Genomic DNA, 23,776 nt, shown 5'->3' with positions numbered 1-23,776 from the left:
GGATTCTCCCAGATATATCTGGAAATTCTGGTCGTATGGCAACCCTAAAATATGAAGAAGCAACAGAAACTCAAACAGATAGTAAGTGCTTAGAAAAGATGGACTGATTAAATTTCATGTACAGCGGTACCTCGGGTTACATATGCTTCAGGTTACATACGCTTCAGGTTACACACTCTGGTAACCCAGAAATATTACCTCAGGTTAAGAACTTTGCTTCAGGATAAGAACAGAAAATGTGCTCCAGCAGTGCAGCGGCAGCAGGAGGCCCCATTAGCTAAAGTGGTGCTTTAGGTTAAGAACAGTTTCAGGTTAAGAATGGACCTCCGGATCAAATTAAGTTCTTAACCTAAGGTACCACTGTATATTCATTGAGTTTTGATCCACCCCGCTCTTTTTCTAATTTCTTTTCATGGAAATGAGTGCTTTAGGTCTGCTAGACATTGTGGAGGACTGGAGGAGACACAACCATTTGTCTTTGTTGAACTAATGTTGATCATTTATTTTGTTTTTTATTGTTTTTGCCTATTCCCACGAAAGCTCAGTCAAAACCAAATAGGTTCTTTATAATTCAGCAGCTTGGTTGCTGTTTTTTGCCAAAAGCTTTTATGTGTAAATCAGATCACAGGTAAATCAGGCATGGGTTACATTGGTGCATCCAGTTCATAAGAGGTATAGATGCATGGCTAAGTGCATGCTAAGATGCTGATGCAACAAGAAACATGCTTCCTGCACCTGCTTTTTGAAGAGTAAGCACAGTATATTAGTGCAGCAAGTAACTGGAGTGATGGGACTGGGAGAGGAAATGGGCACTTATATGAGTGGCTTGAATTTGCAAGGTCTGTACCTGCCTGCACTGGTGTCTCCGTGTTTTGGGAGACTAAGGTGGAGTTGGCATCAGCTCAGCATCTGATTTACTCTCAGTCACCTTGCCAGAGGGGGAGGCTCCTTCTGGGCAGGAAGATTCCTGCCTTGTAGCCCAGACACTGAGATCGAGCACTGAGGGCGTTCTGACGGTTCCCTCACTGTGAGAAGTGAGGTTACAGGGAAGCAGCCAGAGGGTCTTCTCGGTAGTTGCACCCGGCCTGTGGAACACCTCCCTTCAGATATCAAGGAAATAATCAACTATTTAACTTTTAGAAAACATCTGAAGGCAGCCCTGTTTAAGGACATTTTTAATGTCTGATGTTTTATCATGTTTTTAATAGTCTTTTGGGAGCCACCCAGAGTGGCTTGGGCAACCCAGTCACATGGGCAGCATAAAATTATTATTATTATTATTATTATTATTATTATTATTATTATTATACTAGATAACCTTCAGAATTCCTTCCAACTATACAATTCTAAGATTCAGCAGAGAATATGTGACTTGGAACAGACTACAGGGGTACCTCAGGTTAAGAACTTAATTCATTCTGGAGGTCCGTTCTTAACCTGAAACTGTTCTTAACCCGAGGTACCACTTTAGCTAATGGGGCCTCCTGCTGCCGCCACCATGCAATTTCTGTTCTCATCCTGAAGCAAAGTTCTTAACCCGAGGTACTATTCCTGGGTTAGCGGAGTCTGTAACCTGAAGCGTCTGTAACCTGAAGCGTCTGTAAACCGAGGTACCACTGTACCTTTACCAATGTCACAGGGACAGAGCAAGCCTTTGCCAGCCCTTTCAGTGCTCCCCCTGGATCCATCTGTCTGCCACCTTGACTGCTGGCTTCCTCACCTGATTCAGACACTTCTTGGCATCCCTACTTTGCCTCTACCATCCTTCTAGGACCCTCTCCAGGGCTGTCCAGCTCCAGCTCCCCAAGTCCCTCCCACTCCTCAAGAGATCCAACCCCCACTACACCTCAATGGGACTCAGGGCAATTTGTCATAAAATTACATGTCTGGATAGATTTGCCTAAGCAAAAACGTGTTTAAAGGTAAAGGTAAAGGTACCCCTGCCCGTACGGGCCAGTCTTGACAGACTCTGGGGTTGTGCGCCCATCTCACTTAAGAGGCCAGGGGCCAGCGCTGTCCGGAGACACTTCCGGGTCACGTGGCCAGCGTGACATCGCTGCTCTGGCGAGCCAGAGCCGCACACGGAAACGCCGTTTACCTTCCCGCTGGTAAGCGGTCCCTATTTATCTACTTGCACCCGGAGGTGCTTTCGAACTGCTAGATTGGCAGGCGCTGGGACCGAGCAGCGGGAGCGCACCCGCCGCAGGGATTCGAACCGCCGACCTTTCGATCGGCAAGCCCTAGGCGCTGAGGCTTTAACCCACAGCGCCACCTGCGTCCCCCAAAACGTGTTTACCAGGCACCAAAAGCAATGCATAACCGGGAAGGTGCCTGCCTAACATTAACATTAATATTTTAATATTAATATTAATGCCAGATCATTGGTCAATCTAGATCAGGGTTGTCTACACTGACTTGCAGCAAGCCATTCTGGCTTCTGATTTGATCCTGGAATGACTTTATTTACCCCAACAGTGCCGCCACCGCCAAGCTCAGGAAGGAGGATGAGCTTGGCATTTGTCCCAAGTGGTGGTAGTGGCAGCAGCTGTGGGAGCATCCTGTTGCCTCTCCATGGCTGCTGCTGCTGCTGCTGGCCTCCTCCTTTGGGCAGCTTGTGGCAGCTGCTGGAAAGCAGACAAGGAGAAGAAGGGGCTGCCACCGAGGCTCAGCCCTGCAGGACACGCTGTCTCTGAAGGGCAGGCTGAGGGCAGGAAGAAAGAGGGAGCAGAGCACAAGGAATCTTGATTGCTTTAGAAAATGCTGTGTGTGTCCACATCTAATCTTGCCCCTTTCTAAAATTTATTTACAGTGGTACCTCGGGTTACAGATGCTTCAGGTTACAGACTCCGCTAACCCAGAAATAGTACCTCAGGTTAAGAACTTTACCTCAGGATGAGAACAGAAATCGCGCGGCGGCAGCAGGAGGCCCCATTAGCTAAAGTGGTACCTCAGGTTAAGAACAGTTTCAGGTTTAGAACAGACCTCCAGAATGAATTAAGTTCTAAACCCAAGGTACCACTGTATTGGTATGTGTTCTTTCTGTAAATCCCAAAGAATAAAAATGTTTCTATTTTCTTTTTCTTTTTTCTATTTCTGCAGCGCATTTGTATTGGTTACACACACACGAGGGAGAAAATGAAAATAAAATAAATAAAATAGGGTTTAAGGGGTTTTCTCAGGCATATGTGCTGTATCTTGTTGTCGTGGTGGTGGCAACACTCGCCCGTCTTCTGAAAGGAAATGCTCTGTGGGGGATGGGGGAACAGTACTCAAAATGGGGGGCGGGGGTTTGAGAAGGGTCAGTTGGGTGAGGAGTGGTAAATCTAACATATGATCTACTACTAAGTTACAACCAATCACATTTCTGTGCTTCACAATACTGTGGCAGGCTAAAATAATAAACATTATTGTAACGTGGCTGTGATAACACGGGAGTGATGGCAAAAGAATACATTTTGTTTCCTGGCCACAAGGAATTGCCAACCAAAGTTTATGACGAACTGCAATAGCTAACAATAGTGCCAACTGTCTTATGGGCCCAGCGTTAAATCGATCCTGTGAGTGGCTTTGAAAATCAGAGTAACAAGTTGGACCTGTAAAAAAGGAAAATGTTGCAGTGTAGAGTGCACCTTTTCATGGAGCCTGCGAGCCCCTTTCCAGGATATTCCATTCCATTTTCACTCCCCCTGGTTTTTGAATTTCCCCCTGCAACAGCACTCAGCTCCTAGAGGCAGGGGTGCCGGTTCCTGGGGGTCCCAAACAGCTACGTCCCCAGGAACTGGCACCCTTGCCTCTTGTACCTGAGTGCTGTTGTTGTTGTCACTACAAAGATAAGTGTCGGCATTCTCCCTTGAAGATCATAAACAGAATATAACAGATAATTGTATGGTAGCTGAGGTATGCTGGGGCTTTGCTTCCCAGGTAATTTCAGAATATGTAGTATTAAAATATCCCCCCTCCCCCGCTTATGACCTGAAGGGATTGTTACATGTGACTAACCCAGGCATTGTTACCGTATTTATGAGTAACCAGCCACATCTGGCAATTGAAGTGGTGTGGAGAATTGCAGCAACTGGAGCTTCTCCTTTGAAAGCAATTAGCTAATCATTTAAACAATGTAAAGGAAGTGTTTGTGTTTTCTTTCTTACTATTACTTCAGCCCTGTAAGCAAAATATTAAAGGCAAGTGAGTAATTAACACAGCTGAATTATTGAAACCAATTGCTCAATTGAATTAACCTGGAAAAAAATGGTTTCAGGATGACTATTCCTTTGAAAAAGTTAGCAAATAGTATGAACATCAACACAATTCCAGCAAACTGGCCATTAAATGACACATGGGTTTGGATCACGAAATGGAATTAGAGGTGAATAATGGAATATTGTGACTGCTGAGACTATTTTATTTTATTATTTTTTGCCAAAAGTGAAATTTGGTTCAAATTTTGAAGTTCCCTCAAAACAGAATTGCGTTTCAAAAGAGTTGGCAGGTGTCGCTCAATTACAAATGGTGAAGCTGAGTACATCTACCAACTGTTTTGAAATAGCCAATCAGAAAGACCTTTATTGATTTCAGTGTCAGTGCAACAAGCATTCTATAGCAAGGCCCTTCAGATGTTTTCTGACCCTGACACATCTGAAAAGCCTCAGACTCCCCAACTCCTATCTTTATTCCCACAATATTTCATATAAAATCATTTTTTGTAATCTAAACTGGCTCCCTTCTGGTTGCCCTTCTATCAGCAGATGAAGATCAGTTGTTTAGTGTTGTAACAATTGTTTTCTCGAAATTTATCTTCTGTAGCATGAAAATAAAAACAGTATTATTATTTTTTTAAAAAGATTTTTATTCTGACAGGCATTTGAGAGCTGATTGTTTAGGAAAGGGCTTTTAATAGTGCTGTACCATCATTCAGCCCGGACACTGAGGTCCAGCGCCAAGGGCCTTCTGGTGGTTCCCTCACTGCGAGAAGTGAGTTTACAAGGGAACCAGGCAGAGGGCCTTTTCAGTAGTGGTGCCTGCCCTGTGGAACACCCTCCCATAAGATGTCAAGGAAATAAACAACTATCAGACTTTTAGAAGACATCTGATGGCAGCTCTGTTGAGGGAAGTTTTTGATGTCTGAAGTTTTATTCTGTTTATAGTGCTCTGTTGGGAACTGCCCAGAGTGGCTGGGAAAACCCAGCCAGATGGGCATGGTATAAATAATAAAATTGTTGTTGTTGTTGTTAACTATCTGTTTGTTAATAGGTTTTTAAAATATGGTTTTAATTCTATCAGTGTTTAATTACTTCTTAACTTTTCTCTTTAATAGGTTTTAGCTTTTTGTATTTTATCTGTGTTGTTCTAATTCATGTAAGCCACCTTGAGGCTTCATCTGGGGAAAAAGTGGCATATAAATAAATATTATTTATTTTCTAATAAATACAAAATAAAGGCGATAACTGTAATCGCCTTTAACCCCACAATAACATTATGGGAAATAATGTTGTGTTTGCACCACTATAAAGAAACCCAATTGGTGAAACTATAAGCAAAATCTGGCCACATAGGCACACCTAATCATTTGTGTAGGTTTAAGAAGGCCAAATGCACATTCAAACACAATTTTTAAGAAATTCTATCACAAATGAAACCAACTGGGGGTATGTGAGACTGAGTGGGTCCTGTGGTCAGCACATCTTTATGGGAAGGAGTGATCCAAACTGTAAGAGATAGGGTGGGAGTGTGTCCTACTTTACAGAGGACACTCCCACATTTGAAAGGCTGGCAATGGAGAGCCCTTCCTTTGAAGGAGTCCTCTATTTGGCAGGCTAGTCTACCCAAGTCCTGTTTATAGATCAAGAACCTTAAGAAGGGAGAGCAAGCACCACAAAGTTGTTGTTGTTGTTTAGTCGTTTAGTCGTGTCCGACTCTTCGTGACCCCATGGACCAGAGCACGCCAGGCACTTCTGTCTTCCACTGCCTCCCGCAGTTTGGTCAAACTCATGCTGGTAGCTTCGAGAACACTGTCCAACCATCTCGTCCTCTGTCGCCCCCTTCTCCTTGTGCCCTCCATCTTTCCCAACATCAGGGTCTTTTCCAGGGAGTCTTCTCTTCTCATGAGGTGGCCAAAAGTATTGGAGCCTCAGCTTCACGATCTGTCCTTCCAGTGAGCACTCAGGGCTGATTTCCTTAAGAATGGAGAGGTTTGATCTTCTTGCACTCCATGAGATGTATTTTATTTCTATTCAAATTCTACCTTTACCGCTATGCAGAAAAATTAGAAAATGCAAATCTGTGTGTGTTTACTCTTCCTTGGTAATGCATAAGTTATTGGGTTGTTTTATTTTTATTATGTAGCTTGTGATTTTATGTTGTAACCACCCTAAGACCTGTGGGTATATAGTTTAATAAAATTTAATTGACAACAACAACAACCAGACTTCGGGGGCCCTTAGCATGGTGCCACCAATGAATGCCATTCTTAAAATACTTATTCATGAGCAAAAACCAGTGACCTGCAGTTGTGGAATCTATGGAACATGGGTTTCCCTTGTTCTAGGTCTGCTGACACCACACACACGCACCCCCCCTTTCTTGCAACAGACTTGTGCACGGTGAAAGCTAAGTGGGTGGGGATTCTTTCTGCTTCTGAAATCCCAAAAGAGGTGGGGCTCTGACTCAGTGTTTATAGCACCTGCTGTACAGCTTTTACCCATTCCGAGGTCTGTAAATATCTTTCACTGCTGCATACCAGAAGTACTCTTAATAGCATGTGGCAGGAATCCAGTGGTTTCTACAATGGGATCGCCTGCTGTTTTCCCTCAGGTAGGCATAATAAAACCAAGTGGCTGCTATAGGGGCTCTGAATGTGCTGCACTTACATGTATGCATGCTATTTCCTTTTTTTCTTATCTGGATTGTTGATACAAAGCCGGTGCTTCTTGCAAGGGGGCAGCCTTTCATTAATAGACTGGCTATTTCCACATTATTAGTAACTGTGGCCTGAGAGGTACAAAAAAGGCAGAGTGTAAAGGAGAGCTTTTGCAAATGCAAAACTCAAATGTAATACTGTGCTCTTTATACAGCGAGGTGAAACGAGTAAAACAAGCAGGGCACATATCTTCAGGGTCACCCTCTCAGAATGCCATTAGCATCTGAAATTAAGCAGGAGACAACAAGGTCGGGCTTTTTCATTACTAGTGTTTTGATTATTCAGTTTCCATCCCTTAGGAAGTTGATCTGGTACCTAACTTGTTGGCTTTTAAGGGACAGGTTAAGATTTTTTTGTTGTCTCATGCATGTTAAGTGAAATTATTGTTTTCAGATCTGATGGGGAAAGAAGCCACATTTTAAACATTGTAATATAGAATGCAATCCTCATTAGGTTCAGTGAGACTTAACATCCAGATTACTGAATATACAACTGACGCATAACTGCAGAATTATTATTACTGTATTTTTTCCATGTATAAGACTAGGATTTTCCTTTAAAAATAATGTAAAAAATTAGGGGGCATCTTATACATGGATGCATCTCTTACCCCCATTTTCTTGAATCTGAGTCCCCAAAAATAGGGGGCGTCTTATACACAGGGGTGTCTTATAGATGGAAAAATACGTTATTTTATTTCTTTGTCTCTGAAGAATCTTATAATGGCAGTTGGCTGAACCTTGTCAATAGGGTTCTTTAGGCATATGTCTGGCTGCTTGTTTTCTAATGGGGTCAAATGTTTTTCATGAGTCAACTGATGTGATCTTGGGAGAAGCAGTCACTTGTACTCTCCATCACAGAGACTTCTGTGATTCAGTAAATACAGGGTGGCAATTTGTCCTGCTTTACAGAGGACAGTCCTCTATTTGAAGGGTGGCTGAGTCCAAGTCCATTTTAAAGATAAATAACCCTGAGAAGGTAGAACAGGGGAGCTGAAGTTGCTCACTAACCACTAGCACATAGACAGTGTTGTATTTCTATTTAAATTATAGCCACAATTTCTAAAATTGCGTCAATATGTCTACATTTTATGCAACTCTGTGTCCTTTTTTGTTATCTATTTAGTGATGAATATGTAGCCACCCTAAGTATTTTTTTAAAAAAATGCAAATGTAACAAAGAAAGAGAGAAGAATGGGAAGGGGGGAATCCATCAGCTCACCCTAAAAATACAGTGACCGCCAATACATTCAGCGGCGTAGCGTGGGTTGTCAGCACCCGGAGCAAGGCAAGTAATTTGCGCCCCTAACCACTAACCTGCCGCCGCTGCCATCTTCTTCTTGCTGCTGCCTGGGCTGGGGTATTTACGGTAAGGTAGCCATGGCGGCGGCGGGTCCATGTCAGGTGATCTGAGGCGAGTTGCCGCTGGCGCTGCCGCCCAAATGACACCGCTTGCCCAGAGGAGGAGGAGGGCAGAGAGGCGAGGAAAATGCAACATGGCCCAGCAGGTGCAGCAGCAGCAGCGGCAGGGCTGTGAGGAGGGGCTGTGAGACATGGGGCTCTGCGACAGCCTGCGCCCGAGGCTTTTCGGCAACTCCGGAGGCGGTAAGCGCCCCCCCCCATATGTTGCGCCCGGTGCGGCCGGCTCCCCCTGCACCCCCCACGCTACGCCACTGAATACATTCAACTTAATTTAAACATATGAATTGATATAAGTCCTCCAAATGCCAGATAGGTATCCACACAAAGCTGACGTTTATAAGGAAGGTGTTCAAATGTAGCAGGCACAGTGGGGCCCTCACACCATTGCATAATAGATGGGTATTTGCAGTGCCTTTTTCCCTTAAAAAAAAATGTTTCGGGGTGTTCTCCTTTTCCTACTCATATTGAAATACTGCCCCTCAATGATGCCAAACTTGGATTCACAAAATGTTTAGGTGTATGCGTACCCCCCCCCCCGAAAAAAGCACTGGGTATTTGTAATAAACACCCTTCAAGAATGGGAATTATGAGAAACGGAGGAAAACTTTATCACCCCTCCCACCCAACATTGTTCTTTCTCTTCTTTTTGGACAGATTCTAAATAGCAAAACAAAAACCTCAGGAACTGTAGCTGTTCAGTGGATGCACCAGAATACTGTCCAACAAGATGCTGAATGCAAGGTACTGTTGCATGGAGAAGAACACAAAAGAGTGTGACTTAATTGAGGGTTTGTTTTTATTTTGAGGTATTTGAGCACACTACCCGCAAGGCCTCTGCAGCTGGAAGTGTGGAGCAATTTTATTGGCCAAATTCCCTGAGCATTCACACCTTGATTATTTTCTTTTCTTTTTAAATGGTTTCATAATGCATATGTTTTGAAACAGGTTTAATTTGCTTCCTGGAGTTTCTGGCTGCTTAAGATCGCAGCCTATACATATTTCGTTGGAAATCAGTCCGGCTTATTTCCACAAATTAGTGATGTCAGCAATGTTTGTAATTCCTTGACTTGGAATATGAAGCTCAGTTACAAAATATCCACCTTCAATACTAGGATGCACATTACAGGAGAAGAAGTCTCCTGACCCTTACACCTCCTTTACCTGGTGACATCTGCTTTGGTGGCAGCAGAAGAGAGGGGGGAGGTTTCTTTCTTTCACTCCTCTGTTCCATCTCTGTCCCCATGGTGCTTGGAGTGCTGCAACTGTACTGGGGGTGTGTGACAATTCTGACCAAATATTAGGCAGAAAAACACTTAGGCAGAAAAACAACAAACCATCTCCAAATGTTTTTCTCCACATTCTTCATTTTTGCTATCTATTGAGTCCAAGACATTTTGGAACCTGAGGCGAATCACAAAATGGTTCTTCCCCCTTGCCAGGGGAGAAAGGGGTGAGAGAGGATTTATATCAGGAACAAGGAGGGAATAACAATCTACATCAGGAACAAGGAACAATGAATTTTTTTCAGTTCATATAGCAATTTTAAGGTGACAATTGGCAGTTGGTCACAACAATCCATCACTGGGCCTTCTTGGTTGTGGCACTGCCAATTTTGCAATGCTCTTCCTAGGGAAAGTCACTGAGTCTGATATCCTTTTGGCACCAAGTTAAGAATTTATTTTTATTTTCCCAGACCTTTTAGTGTCTTTCATTTTATCTGGCATTTAGATTTTCTACTGCTCTGTTATATGTTTATTCAATTATTCTTGTTTAGGAGCTATTGGAGGATTTGGGCCTGGAAAGTGGTACACATAGAATACTTATACAAATACTCATAAATTACAAATTGAACCTGCGGTTGTTGATTTTCAGCACATGCACTCTGTGATCCATTTGGAAATAGTTTTAAAAGGCTCTTAAGGTCTACTCAGTGTACTATTTCAATGTGGTGACCAGAGTTCGGAGGGAGACCTTGCTTCTTCCCCTCTCTCCACAGACATTGTTGCCACTGCTGTTGATACCACTGTGAATAAGTATGGTTTAAACGGGAAAAGGAAGGGCAATGTGTGTATGTCTGTTGGGTGCATGGATAGAAGGGTAAACTAGGAATTCTTCTCTAGTGTGGATTTTAATCTGAAATGGAGAGAAAATTGGAACCGCATAACGTTCACTTTCTTTGAGATGGGCGTTGTATGCCCAGAAAGTTTATGAATCACAAGAAGTACACTCAACACTTGAAAGGTTCATTTGTATATTTTGTCTTGTTCTGCAGAGTACAGAATCACCATGCTATCTGCTCACAGTAAGAATCATACGGATGTGGAATGTCCGCCGAGAAGATTATTGTAAGTATTTTCATTCTTTTACTATGGCTCCTTGTTATTCCAAAAATATTGAGCATGCTTGAGCAATAATGTTAACCAAAGTTTTACATAACTTTGCTAGTGCCATTTTATGGGTGAAATTAGTATTTCTGAACTTTTATGTGGTTTTCTCAAAAAATAATCTATACAGTGGTACCTCCAGTTATGAACTTAATTAATCCCGGAGGTCTGTTCTCAACCCAAAACCGCTTGTAACATGAGGCACACTTTCTCTAATGGCACCTCCCGCTGCTGCCACACTGCTGGCATGCGACTTCCGCTCGTATCCTGGGGCAAAGGTTGCAACCGGGAGCAACTACTTCCAGGTTAGCGGAGCTCGTAACCCGCAGCGTTCACAAGGGGGATGGTATGTAACACGAGGTTCCACTGTATAGGCACTGGTGGAGGAAGAGGAGTGCGGGGGGGGGGGTGCCCCACCCCTGGCAACGCAATCCCAGCAGGGTGCCATCATGGCTGCCCCCCACCCGCGCCCCACCCCCAGGATGTGCGCCAGCCCCAGCCCCGCCTGCTCTCCTCCCTCCAGTGCCGGAGCATGAAGCTCTGCCACTGTGTATAGGTGATATTTTTTAGGAAATGAATCATTATTACCAGTAGTGGATAACAAAATATTGTTCAAATATCTTCCAGACTGCTAATACCAGATTTTATGAAGCCAATTCAGCAATATATATAGAGTGGGGGGGGGAGCATAAATTTAAAGGGTCCTTGTTTCCAATCTCACCCATCCTATGCAATCCACTAGGGCTGGATATAGACACATCATGTTGAAAAACTAGCCCCCTCGGGAGAGGCTGGCCCCTCTCCCAGGCTCCAGGGGCTTGTTTGCCGGTGATCTACCCTGGCTGGCATCCCGGCAGTCCAGGAAGATCTTGATAGGCGACACCTCCCTGCGTGAAAGGTGCACACCCCCTTTGCTCTTGCATACCAGCAGGAGAAAGAAGATAGTCAGAAATTCTATTACATCTCTAGTTTATTTCTGACTGTACAACTGTACAAAAACATGTCTGCTCACTCAGTCTTCTCCGAGCAACTCACTGAGACTTCCTTCACACAAGCAACAGGAAGATCTCATGTTACACAAATAACAAATGCCTGAGAAATCCCTGGAACTTCCTGTCCCACGGTCAGGGCCATCATGTGATGTTAACTTCAAACTGCTTGTTCTCAGCTGCGTAGTACTTATATCCCAACACATCAAAGAAGCATTTCATTTAAACGTGTTGTAAACTCATGCAGGGAAATTGGGTTGGGAAAGTTGGGACTCCACAGCAACATCTGGTATCACAGTGTTATACAACACATATAAAACACTTTTTCTTTACCAATCTAGCCGAGTCCTAGGTCGCCTTACAAGCCACTATCTCTCAACCTCAATTTCCGATCTATATTATGGGGACAATAATGCCAGCTGAATCACAGGGTTGACTTCTTCGTTTGAGTAATATGTGGGAAATATTTTGATCATACTAAAGCACTATATTAATTCTAAGAATTGTTATGGCAAAAGTTAACTCAGGAATAATAGGTTCTTCAACTGACATTAACCTCACTGTTGTACACATGAAAAGGGAAAAGTGGATATATAACTTCAAGGAAACTTTTTATGAACCAGGGGTAAAAATGATTTTGTTTTTCTACTTAAAAGTGCATATGGGATGTGCTTACATACTATGTGGGAAGTAATTATGGTAAACTTTGACATGTGAACATAGCCTTTGAAAAACTACAAAGTAAGCTGTAGCTGTCAGATGTAGATATTGATTCAGTTTTCACCTGTGGGAGTATTATTGCATCTGATCTTCCCAGCAATCGAGACAAAGAATGTTTCTCATCCACGTTAATTACATCTCTAATAAAGGACAGCATAAGGACATAGCTACAAAACTGTCCCTAACTAAAGCTTTAGAAAGACATTTATAATTCATGTGTGGTGGATGTACCCAAAATAAATACTACTGTTTAGCATCTATTTTATCAGTAGCCTAAAGTTCTATCTTAACTAGTCAAGTAAGAACATCAAATTGTGGTTTGAGCTTCCTTAGACAGTCATGGCTTAAAACTACTTGTCTGCTTTCATATTCTAAGTGCTCATTGAGGCAGTGTATTCTGTCTTGGACGCAGGTGGCGCTGTGGGTTAAAGCCTCAGCGCCTAGGGCTTGCCGATCGAAAGGTCGGCGGTTCGAATCCCTGCGGCGGGGTGCGCTCCCGCTGCTCGGTCCCAGCGCCTGCCAACCTAGCAGTTCGAAAGCACCTCCGGGTGCAAGTAGATAAATAGGGACCGCTTACCAGCGGGAAGGTAAACGGCGTTTCCGTGTGCGGCTCTGGCTCTGGCTCTGGCTCTGGCCAGAGCAGCGATGTCACGCTGGCCACGTGACCCGGAAGTGTCTCCGGACAGCGCTGGCCCCTGGCCTCTTAAGTGAGATGGGCGCACAACCCCAGAGTCTGTCAAGACTGGCCCATACAGGCAGGGGTACCTTTACCTTTTACCTTTATTCTGTCTTGATATCTGTGAAGGAACATAGGAAATTGTCCTTTACCGAGTCTATTGGTCCATCTAGCTGGCAGCTGGCTGAATGGCTGTGCAAAGTTATAGACAGGGGCCTTTCTAGCCCTACCTGAAAGTGTCAGGGATTGATTCTAGGAACTTTTGCATTCAACAGATATGTTTACCACTGAGCTACAGCCCCTTCTCTAGGAGGCAGAGCCATGGCTATAACTATGGTCTCTCAGTTCACATGTCATCCTGACAAACTATGATTGTCTCAAACGATAGTTTGCAAAACCCTTTCAAATCCCCTCAGTTTCTAATTCTGATTTCGTGGACAATTTGCTAATTCAGACATCATACTGAACTATTGGAAACTTCACTGGCATGATGTCTGAACTGAGCCAACATTGTGGTTGCTGCTGAATTGGTCTCCCTTCTGAAAGGAACCAACTTAGAGAATTTTTTTTTAATACAAGAACATAATAAAATGCTATTTTTACAAATTTATATCCCATCCATCTGGCTGGGTTTCCCCAGCCACTCTGTGAAGAAGAAGAGGAGTTTGGATTTGATATCCCGCTTTATCACTACCCTAAGGAGTCTCAAAGTGGCTAACAATCTCCTTTCCCTTTTCCCCCCACAACAAACACTCTGTGAGGTGAGTGGGGCTGAGAGACTTCAGAGAAGTGTGACTAGCCTAAGGTCACCCAGCAGATGCATGTGGAGGAGTGGAGACTTGAACCCGGTTCACCAGATTATGAGACTACCACTCTTAACATATATAAAAACACAACAAAACATCAAACATTAAAAAATGGAATATCATATAAAAGCAACAAATAAACCAATAAATCAATACAGTCGTCCCTTGGTTCTTGAACGGCTTAGTTGCCAAACAAATCGGCTCCTGAATGCCGCAAACCCAGAAGTAAATGTTTCAGTTTGTGAATGTTTTTCAGAAGCCGAACGTACGACACAGCTTCCACTTGAGTGATGGAAGCTCTTGCAGCCAATCAGAAGTTGCACCTTGGTTTTCGAACGGTTTCAGAAGTCAAATGACTCCCAGAATGGATTAAGTTCGAGAACCAAGGTAACACTGTAGAAACCAATAATAACAATAACAATAATAAACAGTATACTCAAATTAAAATAATGGACAACCCCAACTAAGCATTTAACCAACACCAACCTGACAAAAACAAACCAGAGGAAACAAAATTAGAACCATTTAAAACATTTTAAAACATTTTTGCCAGTTGCTCCAACCCAAGAGTTCTTCCAGCAATGTCCCAGGGGCCTCCCAGGAGCCTCTTTTAGCTGTTTAAGGTGAGTCTGGGCTCCACCTCCTAGGCCAGGTGGAAATGGGCCTTATAGCAGGGAGCGGTCTTCCTTCCAGCACTCACAGCAGCAGAATTGTGACAGCAGTGCATAATTTCAATTTCCTCTCATAGAAGCAGTGATGGTCTTTTTATTTATTTATTTATCTATTACATTTGTTTGTCACCCTTCATCAGAAGATCACAGGGTGGCTTACAATATGAGAATACAAAATGAGATTACAGAATACAAAACGAAAACAAACCAATGACTCCATTCCCACAAACACATTTAAAAGGCCATGGAATGCTAACCAACCATACACCTGGCTGAAGAGAAACATTTTCGTCTGGCACCTAGAGATATGTAATGAAGGCCTCCCTGGGAAGAGCATTCCAGAAATGGGGAGCCACCACAGAAAAGGCCCTTCTCGTGTTGCCATCCTCTGGACCTTTCACGCAGGAGGCACACAATTAAAGGTCCTCAGATGGTGATTGCAAGGTCTGGGTTGGTTCAGATGGAAAGAGGCAGTCCTTCAGCAGTTAAGGTACTATCTTGTAGTTCATTTGGAACAGTTTCTTTTCGATTGAGTGTCTGGGTTCAACCTCGCCGAGACCTCTGACCTGAGATCTCCTCAGTGGAGGAGCAGAAGGAGGACTCCCTGCCAAACAGAACTCCTGCACTTTAGTGATCCCTGCCACAGGACTGGAAGTTCCTATATGAGCTGCTAAGATTCCTGGCTGTTTCTCATGCCCTCCTTTCTCCACCCCAGGGCCACAGGAGCAAGACAGTGAGCCAGGCAGATGTTTCAGAGCCACTGTGAAAGTGCAAGGCTAGCTGCATGTGAGGAGGGGGATGTGCACAGAAACACCTGCCTGGATCAGGGCCTGACTGAGAACTGGGGAGGGATGGAGTCTACGGCTCCTATATAAACTCCCAGTCTGAGCTACTTCATTGTGCAATAGTCCCAGCCTGGGTGAATAGATGTTGAGCCAAGTCAGATTAGGCTTTCTGAAACAATATGTAAATCGAAGCCCAGCCATCCTTCAGCATTTTCACTTTTCCAAATTCTGCACTGCAGTTTGCAAGCCAACTAATGTGTTAAAAAATGCTTACTGTGTGGCAAGGTATGTATAAAAATGTATAACAGTGAAAGTAACATGCAGTAATATGTAAATTAGCAGGCAAATTTGCTTTGCCCAAATATTGGGAGACATTTTTGCAAAAATGCTGATGAATTGTCATGAAAGAAAGAAAGAAAGAAAGAACCCAGAAACTGATGTGAAGTGTGGAGAATTGAACTTAAGAATGGAAAAAATGAGAGAATGAGAAAACCCCAAAATGACAGATTCACCCTAGTACAGCTATCTGACAATAAAGGAAGCCGTGCTTCTCTTATGACTAGATCAGCTGGATGCTATCAACTAGGGTAAAGAATTCTTGGTAGTTCAATCATTTAAGGCAAGACAAAATCTCTATAAAAGCGCCACTGCATTTTATAGAGTATTTTACAGAGTATATTCTTGTGGTTTCATGGTTCTTTCCAGCTGGGTGAGGCAGCAAGTATTGCAAAATGTGCCCTCTTACTTAAAACTGTATGGGTTTTCAGATGCTTTAGATATTCCCATCTTGCACAACTGGATTTCCATATATGCAGGTAATAAAAACAACTGCCACCAAGCACATTTCTGCATCTCACATCTTCATCTAAATCAGGACAAGGCTACTAATTTAAGAGTGCAATCCTATGCATGTCACCTCAGAGGTGAGCCCCATTGAGTTAAATGGGACAGGATAGGATTGAAAAGTCACAACAGTTCAAGTTAAGTTGTAGAGCTTTGAAGCAAGACTACTCCAAGGTAAGTCCTGTTGAGTTCTGTGTGGCTTAATCTCAGGTAAACGGATATATGATACCAGGCTGCAATCAGTATATCCACTTACCTGAGAATAAGGTCCACTTAATTCAATGGGATTTCTCTTTAGTAGACATGTATAGGATGCACTGCTCTTCTTTTTAGCATTGGATAATAAACACAAGCTCACTGCTGGCTAGTAAGGTTGTTACTGCATGCAGTGAGCCACCAAAACTGCAGTGATTTCAGTGGTCCTTTAGAAATGGCAGTGAAGAGATGATCTCTGGTTAGCAAGGACAACTTCAGTAGTGCGCAGAGGGTAAACCAGATTGGAGTGGGTTCAAGACTGATTGGAAGAGAGAAAATCAAGACAGCAGGAGTGAATTAAGATGCAATGGGAAAGAAGCTCAGCTGGCAGTGAGATGATGAAGATGGGTAAGGCTTTTGGGAAAAGGGGTGTTGAAGAAATAGTGACAAAGATGAACAAGGTAGGGAAAGAGTCAGAGAAGAGAAACAGTTGGGTGATGTGGGTGGGCGATACTCTGGAAGAGACAGCAGATAATAGGATAAAGATCGGGTGGCAGTTCAGGTGAGGACAGCAGAGTGAGCCTCTCATCATGAGATACTGGGGTAAAAGGGGACGTGGGTGGCGCTATGGTCTAAACAACTGAGCCTCTTGGGCTTGCCGATCAGAAGGTTGGCGGTTCGAATCCGTGCGATGGTGGTTAGCTCCCATTGCTCCATCCCAGCTTCTGCCAGCCTAGCAGTTCAAAAGCACACCAGCGCAAGTAGATAAATAGGTACCACTAAGGCAGGAAGGTAAACGGCATTTCCATGCACTCTGGCACTTGTTCCGTTGCACCAGAAGTGGTGTAGTCATGCTGGCCACATGACCCGGAAAGCTGTCTGGGGACTAATGCCAGCTCCCTTGGCCTGAAAAGCAAGATGAGTCATGCAACCCCATAGTCACCTTTGACTTCCAGGGTCATTTACCTTTACCTTTTTTACTGGGGGGATAGCAAAGAAGTTAGGGAGATGGAGGAGGGTCATTGAATAGAGGGGTAGAAATATTGTGGAAGATGGTATCAGTTTTATAAGTGAAGGTGATGAGTTCCTGGCACAGGAGAGGCAGGTGTTACTGGAGCAGCAAAGATAAGGAAGAGGCTCCAGAGGATTGTTAGCAGGGGTGTGGATCAGGGTGGTGTAATGTTGTTTGGCCACATAAATGACAGAGGAGAAGGAAGGACAGCATGAATGTAAAGTGAGCCTTTTGGTTTCCTTCATCCTCATTTAGCAGCCTGAGAGAATGAGTAGAAATTACAAAAGAAAGCAGCAAGCCAAAGTTAGACGCCAAGGGCACAAATTTATCATGTCTACAGATGCAAAGAGGTTGGGGGTTGGAAAATGTATTATTAAACACATCTGCATCCCTGAAGATGCTTTTTTGAAACAGGTTGGGCTCAGCAACATTATTTCAGTGCACCCAGAATCTTCTCTCTCTCTCTGTCTCTCTCTCCCACCTGAGGTCAACAAGTTAGAAAGAAAGAAGGCAAGCTAAGGTTTATAAGATACATAAGAAGGTGGAATGGAGGAATGGGGAACAACATCCCACAGCAACAGAGAGTAGAGGCCTAAATAATGGCTTTTGAAAGCTTCTGAAGCAATAACAGGGAACACATTCTCTCCCAACTGCCTGCCCTTATTGAAACATGGCCGCCCCTCCTCTGCTGCCCTGTCATTTGGAGGCCTCTCTTCATCCCACACACCCTGCTCCAGAGTGCCAGAAACGCAGACCTCTTGCCTAATCCCTGTTATTGCTTCAGAACTTCCAGAGGGATAGCCATGTTATTCTGTTGCAGCATAAAGAATATAGATTATTTATGCCTCTTAAATGCAAATTTATTAGGACACAATCCAGCTTTCGTCAACCTGGTAACCTCCGGATGTTTTTGGACTACATTTCCCATCAGCTCCAGGCTATGCTGGTGGGGCTGATGGGAGTTGTGGTCCAAAAATCTGGAGGGACCCAGAACTAGAGCCCACTTTTATCAGATGCATGGAGTATTATGCTAAATTGGGAGGTATGTTTGTGTGTGTATGAGATATATGTTCTTTTGTGTGTGGATGTGCATGCATGCAAACACAAAATGTCTGCAAACTTATTATATTATATCTATATCTCAGGTTTTTTCTCTCCAAGGAACTCAAGGTGTTTTTCACACTTCTCCCCCTGTCCATTGAGCCTCACAACACAAAAGGTTAGGCTGAGATGCAGTGATTGACCCAATTTCAGCCTGTGGCCTTCATGGCTGAGTGGGGAATTTGACCCCTGGTCTCTCACCAAACCATACACTTCATTCATCTGATGAAGTAGACTATAGTCCACAAAAACCTATGCCATGATAAATGTGTTAGTCTTTAAGGTGCCACAAGACTCTTCTTTGTTACACATCAGAGTATAACTTTGTTAAACTCTAAACTGATTCTGATTTTCACCTAATAATGTGCTGGAAAGGAGCCAATCTGTGTGTTTAGTGCACAAACATAGAAAGAGGGAAGCCTCCCTAAACCCAGGGATGAAACTAGACTTTATTTCACCTGGGTCAAAGACCCAATTTGGCAATCCCTCTCTACACACATTTGCGTACACACACAGGCTGAGAGCCTCAATGGTGCCCCTCTAGCGGCTTCCCCTGGGGCAAAATTCCTGGCTAGACCCACCCTACATAGCTATGGCTCTGCATGGTCCCCAACTTCTTTTCACAAAGGTCATAAATGGGCACCAAATAGGTCATTCATTCAGAAGCTTATTTGGCCAGGAAGGCACTAAGGAGGTCAAAAGAGTGACCACAGCAAAGTTGCAGCTGGATCTTGATAAGATGCAGGTGAGGCATAAAACAGAGCACATTTCCTGGTTGGCAATGTCTGACAATGCCAAATGTGCAACCACAATCCTTTGTTCAAAGGAGGAGAGAATCCTGAGTAGGATGGATGCAAATAGGCAGGAAAAGCGCCTAATTGAACCTGCTGCTTCTTAACCCACACAGGAATTTAGAAAGAGCAACAGCTGTTTCTTCAGTTAGCCAAGAGATAATCTCATCTCCTATAATTCCAGTGGGGTAACTGTGTTTGTCTCTTGTGGCAAAAATAGGACAATCCAAGAGTATTGTGGTACCTTAAAAACATGAAAACATACTATGGCGTAAGTTTTTGGGGGCTCGCTTAATCAGAAGCATATAAATAGAGCAAATTAAAATTGAAAGCAAGTAAACACAGACAGTGTTGGGCTACAGCACATTTGAATGACTTAGGTTGTAAACCTAGAACAAGGTGGTCCAACTCTTCATACCAAGTGGGCTGCAAGTGTACTTTGACATGCTTTTTAACATCTATATGAAGCCGCTGGGAGAGATCATCAGGGGGTTTGGACTGGGTGTCCATCAATATGCAGATGATACCCAGCTCTACCTCTCTTTCAAATCAGAACCAGTGAAGGCGGTGAAAGTCCTGTGTGAGTGCCTGGAGGCGGTTGGAGGATGGATGGCGGCTAATGGATTGAGGTTGAATCCTGACAAGACAGAAGTACTGTTTTTGGGGGAGAGGGGGCGGGCTGGTGTGGAGGACTCCCTGGTCCTGAATCGCCATTGTGCCCCTGAAGGACCAGATGCGCAGCCTGGGAGTCATTTTGGACTCACAGCTGTCCATGGAGGTGCAGGCCAATTCTGTATCCAGGGCAGCTGTCTACCAACTCCACCTAGTACGCAGGCTGAGACCCTAACTGCCCACGGACTGTCTCGCCAGAGTGGTGCATGCTCTAGTTATCTCCCGCTTGGACTACTGCAATGCACTCTATGTGGGGCTACCTTTGGAGGTGACCCAGAAACTACAACTAATCCAGAATGTGGCAGCTAGACTGGTGACTGGGGGCAGCCGCCAAAACCACATAACACCAGTCTTGAAAGACCTACACTGGCTCCCGGTACCTTTCCGAGCACAATTCAAAGTGATGGTGTTGACCTTTAAAGCCCTAAACGGCCTCGGCCCAGTATACCTGAAGGAGCGTTTCCACCCCCATCATTCTGCCCAGACGCTGAGATCCAGCGCCGAGAGCCTTCTGGCGGTTCCCTCATTGCGAGAAGCAAAGCTACAGGGAACCAGGCAGAGGGCTTTCTCGGTAGTGGCGCCCGCCTTGTGGAACGCCCTCCCATCAGATGTCAAAGCGATAAACAACTACCTGACATTCAGAAGACATCTTAAGGCAGCCCTGTTCAGGGAAGTTTTTAATGTGTGATTTTACTGTATTTTTGGTTTCTGTGGAAGCCGCCCAGAGTGGCTGGGGAAACCCAGCCAGATGGGCGGGGTACAAATAAATAATAATAACAATAATAATAATAATAATAATTTGACACGGATGACGGAAACCAGCCATCAACAGATGGTGCGCAGCATAGAAAAAACACAGAGACAGCAAGTATCTTCAGGGTGGAGGGCAGCTCACTTGAGCGTTCCTCCTCTCTGGTATTGTTATTATCCTCTCCTTTCTCTAACAGCCTACATTGCCATCTGTCAATGTCCCACGTCACATCGCCCGATCATGGCTATACAGCACTCATTACCATATATGGTATTACTGCCCAGCGGGAACACAACTCCATATAAGGACAATACACTCAATACACTGCAAAGCACAGACATGCCGCGTCACCGAGGTCAGCGAGGCACCAGCGGCACTACAAGCCTCTGCCATGGCTTCATGGCTCCCACACACGGAACCTGTGGGCCACACGCTGCCTTGTTGCGCATGTGGGGGGAAAGAGAGGCCAAAATTTGATGCCCACCCCCCTCAGTCCTTGCGCTGCCTTCCCAAAGCTGGCTAAGCAAGGCACTGAGGTTTGGGAAGGAGCCACGAGGCTCTGGCCAAAGTTGGGAAAGCACTAACTAGGCTTTGGGAAGGAGCAGGGAGGACTCTAGGACCTTGTCAGAGCCCTCCTGCCTCTTTACCAAAGCCCAGCGCCTGGCTTACTCAGCTTTGGGAAGGCAGTGTGAGGGCTGAGGATAGTGTCAAATCTTGCCAAGGGCTGCAGGACTTGTGGAAGTGAGAGAATTATAGCAATGAGGAAAAATGAATACATTTTTTCAAAGCAGGATCTCCAATAGATGTGTCTCCGGCTTTCTTCCTCTCCTCTTCTTAATTTGTCCACATTGCCTTTCATCATGGCTGTCCCTCAATATAGAACCACTGAGATGGGAATTTGAGGGCTGGCGCTTTGAGTATGGCTCTTGTCTATACATTTAAAAATGCAGCTGAAGAAATTAGGTTCTTAATTTTGGATCCAAAGCCTTGTTTCCAAATTTTACACCATTGGGATAGACAGACAGACCCCACTATTAACATGGAAGAAAGTCTGTCTCCTTCTTTTTGTGCATATATTTGTGGAGTGGGAGAGGATTTTGAGTGGAAATAAAACTGAAGTTCATGTTTAATTAGATGGGAACATGCAGTGGAATGTTGCTCTAAGGATATTACAGTATTTGTTCTGTTTGATTTTATATTTGACGTGAGAGGGTAAGTTGTTCACTTGCCTTTTATGTAAGTATAGAATTAGAGTTTGTCTGTCTCCTGCTGGACAAAATAGAAATAATGACTTATTTAATGAGATTTGTAGAAGTAAACATTGCTCCCCGCCCAGCCTTTCTCTCTTTTAATTTGCCATACATTTTCAAGAATTAAAATGTGTCTGCATCGTTTTCAGAGCTTGTTTCTCATGCTCATGACTGGGAAACAGCAAAGCAAGAGCAACTAGGCATTGTAAGCAAGAGCAACTAGAGTCAGTCCTGGATTTACAGAAGCCATCCCAGTTTCTGTTTTGGTCCCGGAATGTCCCGCTTTTCCTTAGGACAGCCCTATTTTCATCAGAGAAATGTTGAAGGGTATGGAGTTATGCAACCCCTGAGCCAAGGAGATAAGTAACTATACAACCTTCAGAAGACATCTAAAGGCAGCCCTGTACAGGGAAGTTTTGAAATGTTTAATGTTTTATTATGTTTTTATATAGGTGGCTGGGACAACCCAGTCAGATGGGCGGGGTATAAACAGTAAAATGATGATGATGATGATGATGATGATGGAATAGGAGACCCCTATTTACATTGCAGAAATGTTTGAGGCTATGTTGTAAGTCATTAACCATGATTTACGAACTGGGACACTGCTCCCAAAGATCAGGCTCTCCTCTTGCAATAGTTGAGAGAACGTGGTACACCGTGAAAACATTGAATCTGCTACCCCCACAAGATTGAACTAAATCTTCAGTCTAATCCAGTATGCTAATCTCATTTTGGCCATAATTAAAACTATGAATTACTCCATATTCTCCCCTACAGTAAGTGAAACAGATTGTTATGTGACCTTGTGGCTGCCTACGGCTTCATGTGAGAAAGTTCGGACCAAAACAGTGGCAAATTGCAAAGATCCAATATGGAATGAAACATTCTACTTCAGGATCCAGAGCCAAGTTAAGGTAGGATAAAAGATGGTATATGCATAGGTTCCTCTAGGAGAATCATCTCCATGTTGCCCTAGTTATTGATCTTCTGTATCTGTGACCACTTCTTTGTTTCACTGACTTTAAACTATGTACTAAAGAGTCCCTTCTAAATAAACCTAGGCTAGGATCTTGGCTTCTCCTTTATCGCAGCTTCCTTTCTTTTGCTGCCACCATTTTGAAAAGTATCTGCTATTCAGATACACATACCGTACTCTGCGGTCATTATATAATGCAATGCAATACAGATCTCCACATTATTAGTTGTTCTACACAGGAGTCAGACCAATGGCCTATCTAACACAATATCACCTACAGTGTCCAGCAGCAAGTAACTCTCTAGGGGTCTTTTCAGTTTTACTACCAGAGATTTTTATTATTATTATTATTTTAACTAGAGGTGCCCTATGATTCAATTTGGGGCCCTTTCTCATGTAAGCGAGTACTCCTGTTTGATAGAGCCTTCCCACAGGTATACGTAGCACACTTCTGTTTCTCCTTTGTAGCCCACAGTTGGACTAAAATAGCCTTCTCTCTCTCTCTCTCTCTCTCTCTCTCTCTCTCTCTCTCCCTCTCTCTCTCTCTCTCTCTCTCTCAGCTTTGTGTTTCCATTATTCATTCATAATACTTTTTAATTTCTGATTACAGAATGTTTTAGAATTGACTGTATGGGACGAAGATGTTATTCGAGATGATGACTACCGTGTCATTTTATTTGACATAGCTAAAGTCCCCTTTGGAGAATCAGTTTTTATGAAATTTGAATTGAATCCTCAGGTGAGCACGCATAGGGATCAATCCTTAACTGAGCTTTTTTTGCATTTCTCACATATTGTCCTACCAGGTACAGGT

The 23,776-nt window shown here is 43.8% G+C and overlaps 1 protein-coding gene across 2 annotated transcripts in view; it reads left to right on the top strand.

Moving 5' to 3' along the window:
- The first annotated feature begins 6,656 nt into the window (after positions 1-6,656).
- The window catches only part of LOC307209430 (cytosolic phospholipase A2 epsilon-like), a 50,802-nt gene continuing 33,682 nt past the window's right edge, over positions 6,657-23,776 (top strand). Inside the window, exons 1-5 of one of the 2 annotated variants that reach the window (XM_079964481.1) lie at positions 6,657-6,810; positions 8,992-9,078; positions 10,610-10,682; positions 22,764-22,900; positions 23,573-23,701. In XM_079964481.1, coding sequence (XP_079820607.1) covers positions 6,784-6,810; positions 8,992-9,078; positions 10,610-10,682; positions 22,764-22,900; positions 23,573-23,701 — 453 coding nt within the window. In that variant the 5' untranslated portion in view covers positions 6,657-6,783. Of the gene's footprint in view, positions 6,811-8,991; positions 9,079-10,609; positions 10,683-14,400; positions 14,536-22,763; positions 22,901-23,572; positions 23,702-23,776 lie in introns of those variants that run through there. The other variant, XM_079964482.1, reaches the window with a different exon arrangement.

Source organism: Podarcis cretensis (assembly GCF_951804945.1).
Source record: "Podarcis cretensis genome assembly, chromosome: 1".
NCBI lineage: Eukaryota > Metazoa > Chordata > Lepidosauria > Squamata > Lacertidae > Podarcis > Podarcis cretensis.
Note: the sequence above shows the minus strand (reverse complement) of the source record. Positions and strands in the feature narration are given on the sequence as shown.